Below are 6,855 nucleotides of genomic sequence, written 5' to 3' on the forward strand. Positions count from 1 at the left end.
GAGGTCGGGGCACTGTGAGTGGCGGGCCTCCCCGACTCAGTGGGCGCGGGACTGGTCAATGCGAGGCAGGCCTGGGTAGCAGGGCAGGGCATGGCAGAGGAGCCGAGGACGGCGCATTCCGTTTGGGGTTCACTGAGTGCTCAGTGGGCGCCCGAAGCCGTTCTGAACGCTGCCACGTCCTCTAGTCTCCCGGCAGCCCCCCGGGTGACAAGCAGTCTGTTCCCCGCACTGTGCTGGGGCTCCCCGATGCAAGGGGCACATTGCTGCCTGGGAAATGCCGGCTGTCCAGGTGCAGGCCACGGTGGGCTGCCTGATTGGAGCACGCGAGGCCCACGGGCTGAAGTCGCCGGCTGCCTGTCCAGCCGGGCCGTAGCTTCAGCCTCCAGCCTTGCAATGGTGGAGTCCCGTGCTGTGGGGATGTTGGCCTTAACTTCTGAACCCCGGGTTCCTTGATGGGAAGCGGAGTCAGCAGCCCTTCCCTCCTGGGGTTGTGAGCCAGTCTCGTGTCATGTGTAGACACATCACGTGGGTACATGTACTGGCTCCAGGACCGAGGCTGCCTCTCCATGCCCGGGGGGTCCCGGGAACGAGTGGGGAGTGGGCAGAGCGAGAACCGTGGCAGACATGACTGGGAGTGTGATGTGGAGAACTGGGGGAGTGCTCGGGGGCTCTGGCGTCACTGCTGCTGGGTGTCAGTGAGCCAGTACTCCAGGAAGCAGCAGATGTCAGTGGGACCCGCTGCCTGGGGCTCCCCTCTAGGTAGCACTCTCCTGTCCCAGGGGGTCTGTGCGGATCCCGTTCCTGCCCTGTGCTCTCTGTGCTCAGGCTGTGGCTTCAGCCTCCCTGTGGGCAGGTCTCTGCCCCGAGTGCGGCTGGGCCTGACCCCAAGGAGCAGGCTGTGTGCAGGCCTCACTCGTGCCCTCCCCTCCCTGCATGGTAGGGCAGGATCAGCTCCCTGGGCCCTTTGGGAGTGGGGTAAGGATGGGCGGCCTGGCTGTGCAGTCCCCTTGGCCTCCGCCTCTGACGGCATGGGGTGGGGTGGACAGTTACTGGCCAGGAAGGGCCCTCGGGCTGGGGCAGGGAGGGAAGAGCAGGACTGCCTGGGGCTCAGCTCTGCAGGCACGGGGGTGTCTTGGCCCGACCTCCCACGGTCGGCTTCCTCAGAGAGGCTGTTCAGTACTGTAAGTGCCCAACGATGTCCTTGGGTCCTTACAGGACTTGGGAAGTGTCCTTTAAAGACCACCGACAGCAGGTACCAGGGTAACGCAAGGGCCGGAAGCCCAGGCTGCCCTGGAAGGTCTGTGAGGTTACTGTGTCCATGGCTCCTGGCTCTAAGCTGTCTGGTAGGTGGGACTCCCACAGCCCTCCCAGGGCCAGAGGCTCACTGCCCAGGTGGCCAGCTGTCCCCGGGCAGAAGGAAGCCCCGAACCCTTGGCCCCAGCATGCCTCAGCCTGAAGGCCCTGAGGACAGCCAATCAGTCCCCTCTCCATGGAGACACGGGCCCTCTGCTGAGGATGGGCGGGGTCACTGTATGAGCTAGCTGTAGCCTGGGCGAGTGAGACCACTGCGGCCAGAAGAGGCTGCCCACCTGGACTGCAGAGGCTGCGTGACCAGTGTGACTGCCGGGGCCAGCTTGGTGGGAGAGTGGCGTCTCTGGAGTCTGGAGGAGACGCTCTGGCCCAGGATAGCTGGGGTGAGGGCCCAGTAGCGTGGCCTCTCCGGGCGTGGTCCTCCTTTCTTGGGGGACCGAGCACTCACCCGGCCCAGACTGCGTGGCCGGAGTGGCATGTGGGTTTCTGACCGTCTCTCTCCCTCCAGTGGGTATATAACATCCTCGACAAGAAGGCTGAGGCCGACCGGATTGTTTTTGAGAACCCAGACCCGTGTGATGGCTTTGTCCTCATCCCTGACCTGAAGTGGAACCAGCAGCAGGTACAGGGCTCTCCTGGGTGTGCTCTGGGCTCCGGCACCCACCCTCCCACACTGGCCCGTCTCTGAGCAGGGTGTCAGTACCTGCAGGGCCTGAGCCCTCCTGGAGATGGGCCCTGCCTGCCACACACAAACCCTGCTCTCCCGGGTCAGCTGGGGGCCGCCTCTGGCCACAGCGGCGGCCACTACCAACTTGCCCCTGTAGCACCAGAGCCCTGAGGTGCAGCGTGAGTGTCCGCGCTGTCCCCTGGACGCCAGCAGGGTTGGGCAGGCCAGTGCTCTCAGGCCGACAGGTAGAGACCGTGGCCCAGCCCAGTCTGGGGGCTGCAGAGGAGGTTTCTAGCACCCCGACTTCCTCTCGCCCTCACAGCTCCCCTCTCCTGACCTCTGAGCAGCCAGTTTGGGGGAGTCAGTGGCATTCAGACCACCCCTCCAGTTCCCTCAGCCCCTCTCCACCTCGCTGTCTCCTCTCCTGGCTCACCAGAGCCACGGTGTCTGCCCCCACACCCCGGCCATGGCCTTGGCGCGTCAGCACAGGTGGCGCTGCGTCCCTCCCCAGCCTGTGGCAGGAGGGCTGGGAGAAGGCCAAGGATGTGGGGAGGAGGGGCAGCGGTCCATGCTCTTGGAGAGTCCGGGCTCGGATCTGCTCTCTGCTCTGGGGCCCCGCCCTCGGGTTCCGGGCGCTCACGTGCTGAGACACTCGCAGGACCGCCTGGGGCTGGGCCGTGTCTGCTGCCCCGACATGCTCCCTCCTGCTTTCTCGGTGCGGCCTGCCCTTTGGGCCTGAGCTGCTGTTGGCTCCGCCTCGGTGAGGTGACACCTAAGCTGCCAGGAAGGGGCCGGGCCAGCTGTCTCCTGACAAGGGGTCGTGGTCGGTTTGGAGGGAGTTCCCAGAGCTGGGTAGGAGTACACAAGTGCCCAGGAAGGCCAGGGAAGATGGCTGTGCAGGACGGTGGCCCTGCTCCCTCCACTGCAGAGTGTCCCGCTAGGCCACCTAGGCCGCTGGGGCTGGCCGGGGGCTGGCCGAGTTGGGGGCTGCAGTAGCCCTGCAGCCCATCTGTACCTCGCCTGCTGTTGCTGGAGGCGGGTGGGAGTGGGGTGGGCTGGGAGAAGTAGCGTCACAAGGCCCTTCAAGACTGAAGAGCTTGTGGTTGCAGGGGTGGGGGAGCGGTGGTGGGGGTCATGGTCTGAGGGCCACAGGGGCAACGGAAGTCTGACATGTACCCTCCCTTCCAGAGGCCTCGAGAGCATTTGTGTCCAAGGCAGTGAGGTCGGAAACCCGCCCCTCCTGGCCCAGTGCCAGCAGGCACAGGCGTCTGCAGAGCTGCGCCTCTGTCCCCCTGTGACAGGAAGGGCTTCCGGAACCACACCAGGGTCCCGGCTGCACATGCACCCTCGGGCTGTCGCAGCCACCTGCCTGGCCCCACTTGTCCGAGGCAAGTGTGGTGCTGCTTAGCTGTGCTTAGCTCTCCCGTCCTTGATGGCATCAAGGGAGCAGGCAGTGTGTCCCCCAGGAAGACATGCATCCCCCGTCCTTGGGCTGGGAGGACTTTGGCCCTGCTTGAAGGAAGAGCCTTCCTGGCCCCCTGGAATCGCTCACCACTCTCTGGAAGTGTCTTTATTGTCCCCAGGCTGATAGCCTCTATCAGAGACCGTCTCCATGTGTCTGTCCCTCCATCTGTCTGCTCAGCAAATACTAACAGGTGCCCAGCGTTTGCCAGAGGAGCTGCCTCCCGGAGGCTTTGGCCTCCCTTCCTCCGCTCTCCAGGGAAGGTCGCCTATGCTGTCTTGGGTGGGATTAGCTCATTTACAAGTGTAGTCAAGAGCAGGTGTGCAGGGGGACGGTGCAGGGAAAACTTGCTGCACCGCTGCCCCACTCCTTCCCAGAAACAGCTGTTCCTGTGTGTGTCCTCCCAGGTGGTCCTTGCATGTGGTGCCTGCACCTGTGCATGCGTGTGCCGTGCTCTGTCCACGCCGTGGGGGCGGAGGTCCGAAGCGCTCTGCCTCGTCACTCAGAGGCCCATGGTCCTCTTCGGGACTCCAGCTGCTCTGTCTGGCCCGTCCAGGAATCTGCCACTGGGATTTCACTGCTCCACCTTGTAGAAAGAGTGATGGTGCCTGTCTGACTTCCTGGAGTGACCTACAGGCCACCTGCCAGGGTGCCAGTTGGAGGCCCAGTCCACCCTGGTCCAGTGTGTCCAGGTTCTTTTTCTGGGCAGAGACCTTGTGGCCACCCACAGCAGGTCCTGGGTCGTGGCGGGTGTCAAAGGACAGCTTCTCTTCTGTCCGTGAGCTGGCACCCAGCACCAGGAGCCGGCCTCGCTCTCGTCAGTGGAGCGAGGTGTGATTTACTGCCATGCTGGGATTGGCCAGCAGGCACCATCCAAGACAAACGCTCCTATTATCCGGGAGTCCCATGACAGTGACACAGTGTTCACAGCCCGAGTGAACACAGCCACGGGCGCCCAGGCAGGTCGGTTGTCTCCCTGCACCCCGTGGGCTCCGAGATGGAGGGAGAGCCAGTTTCCCGGGCCTGCTGTCAGAGGCCGTCTAGGCAGGCCCCTGGGCAGGCGGAAGTCTGAGCTCTTGGCTCAGCCACCCGTTGGGGCCTACAGCAGGTTCAGGCCAGAGGCTGCTTCCCAGGACCCTGGGGGAGGAGGGCTTCCGTGGTATGAGAGGCGGACTCAGGTGGCCGGGGGCAGTCAAGTCTCACTCTCGCCTGTCAGTGTAGTCCCTGGGGCTGGGTGACTCCCTGGAGCTGGCACCGCGGGCTCTATGTGTCCCGGCGCCTGGCGTGAGAAGCAGATGAGGCCAGGGTTTGGTGTGCAGGGAGGGTCCGTCTCCTCGAGGGCTGAGTGCCTGCGTTCTCGGCCCTGTAGTCCCTGCAGGTTTCAGCCACGCACAGTTCTCAGGAGGGCTGGCCAGGAGTCTGTCCACACAGGGACATCTGGACTCGAAGGTGCCTGCTGTGGTGCTGGCCTGGTGCCCTCTGTGCCCGGGGCTGGACAGGCCAAGGTGCCTGGGCCCTGGCGTGCCTCTGAGCCTGTGGTTTGACTGTCACCTCTCCCTGGACTCCTTTCTGCAAACCTTCCTCCTGATCAAGACCTAGAGTCCCTGCCTTCTCTTCCAGGAGGCCTTCCTGGATTGCCCTAGCTTGGCAGGCCATCTCCTACTGTCCTTGGTCCCTTTAAGTCCTACAGTGGAGCCACTGTGCACGTGCAGTGAGACGGGGACCAGGACGGGAGTGTCCCTGCCTTGCTCCCGCCGCCCTTGCCCACCCTTGCTCTGGTGACTCCACAGACACTGCGATGCTCTGGCAGGGTGGGTGCCCCAGGCTTCTGCTCTTTAGCCTGGCCCATTCACCTTGGGCTTGTGGACACCCGCCCTGCTGTGGGGTCTTGGCTGGCTGGGCTGGCACTTGGGTGGGGAGCATCTTGCTGGCTTACATGGGAATCCCAGCCAGCAGCCTCCCTGCCCTGTCACCTGTGAGTCCAGCACCTCAGTGTCCCCGTCTCTGTGCAGCTCGATGACCTGTACCTGATCGCCATCTGCCATCGCCGGGGCATCAGATCGCTCCGGGACCTCACCCCAGAGCACCTGCCGCTGCTTAGGAACATCCTCCGCGAGGGCCAGGTGAGCCACCCCGCCACCTGGCAGAGCCTGAGGGCCCCTCCCTGTCAGCGCTCTGGGTGCTCCGCCCGCGCTCAGCCCTCCCTCCCACTCGCTCTCCTGCTGTCCTCTCCCGACCCTGCCAGCCTCTACCCAGAGACTCGCCCACAGATTCTGCCCCCAGGCCGCCCCGGTCACCTGCCTGTCAAGGCAGCCGCACCACGCTAGACGGGCTTCTTGGGCACAGGTGTGCACGCAGCGCCTCCTCGTCTGGCTCCTGGCACCACGCGGGACCTGGCTGAGTAAAGTGGAGAGGCCATGGCAGCCGTGCGGGGCTGTGGGCTCGTGCTCCTGGCCTGACCTCTGGCCCTGGCCAGCCAAGTGGCCCTCAGCCTCAGGGAGGGCTTCCCGGTCCCCGTGGGGCTGCAGCTCAGTCTTTCCCGTCTGAAACACAAAGGTCTCCTGTCCTGCTGGGCCGACAGTCACGAGACGCTGTCCAGGAGGCGGGGTGGCCCCTTTCTGGCCACTGCCACTCCGAGGGGTTGGGGCACACAGAGAGGGGCTCTGCCAGGTCCCCCCCCTCCACTCGCTCCCTGCTGCCCCACCCCTCCCTGGCTGCCTTTGTCTTCAGGAGAGACTACTTTCTACTGGGGGCCCAGCACCTTCACTCGGCCTGGCAGCGTGGCAGCCCCTCCCTGGCAGGCCGGGCCTCGTTCCCACGGTGCCTTTAGGTGCCCTGGCCCTGGTCTGTCCCTGGTGCAGAGACCTGGGATGAGGCCCAGTGCTGAGTATAGTTCTGGGTGCTCTCTGACCTTCCCCTTCGCCTCTGGCCTCCCCAGAGGGGACCCAGTGTGGCGATCACAGCTTTAACTGGGAGCCTTGGAGGCTCCTCAAGCCAGAGGCAGGCAAAGACCTACCCTGAGCAAGGAGAGGTGGACGGGAGCGAGGGCCGTGCCCCGCCCAGGTTCCTGGCACCGCGGTCCTGGTGTCCACTGTCCCGTGCTCCACCCTGCGGTGCCGAGAGGTCGGGGACCTCCTACCCACCTGCAGATGACTGAGTGCTCACGACTCCAGGGGCCGACCGTCCGGGTGCTCGGGGCTGTCGTTGGGCACAGGATGCCCGACACTTACCGCACACCTGTCTGAGGAAGCGGGGTTCTGCCTCGGTCGGGGTGCGGAGCCACCGGCCCTGCCCTCGGGGCGGGGGTCTTGGCTTCACTGCCCGAGTCACGGTGGGATAGGTGCAGGTGCGGTGGGAGGGGCTGGCAGCGGCACGGCCACCGTCTCCCTGTCCCTGTCCCACAGGAAGCCATCCT

At 65.0% G+C, this 6,855-nt stretch overlaps 1 protein-coding gene across 1 annotated transcript in view; it reads left to right on the forward strand.

The window, feature by feature from the left end:
* Window positions 1–6,855, forward strand: part of DCPS (decapping enzyme, scavenger) — a 41,445-nt gene that overhangs the window by 34,153 nt on the left and 437 nt on the right. Inside the window, exons 8-9 of the mRNA XM_006140641.3 lie at window positions 1,820–1,933; window positions 5,453–5,563. Of these exons, the coding sequence (XP_006140703.2) occupies window positions 1,820–1,933; window positions 5,453–5,563 (225 nt within the window). The remainder of the gene's footprint in view (window positions 1–1,819; window positions 1,934–5,452; window positions 5,564–6,855) is intronic.

The sequence above is a fragment of the Tupaia chinensis genome, unplaced genomic scaffold, assembly GCF_000334495.1.
Source record: "Tupaia chinensis unplaced genomic scaffold, TupChi_1.0 Scaffold000037_4, whole genome shotgun sequence".
NCBI classification, from domain to species: Eukaryota; Metazoa; Chordata; class Mammalia; order Scandentia; family Tupaiidae; genus Tupaia; species Tupaia belangeri.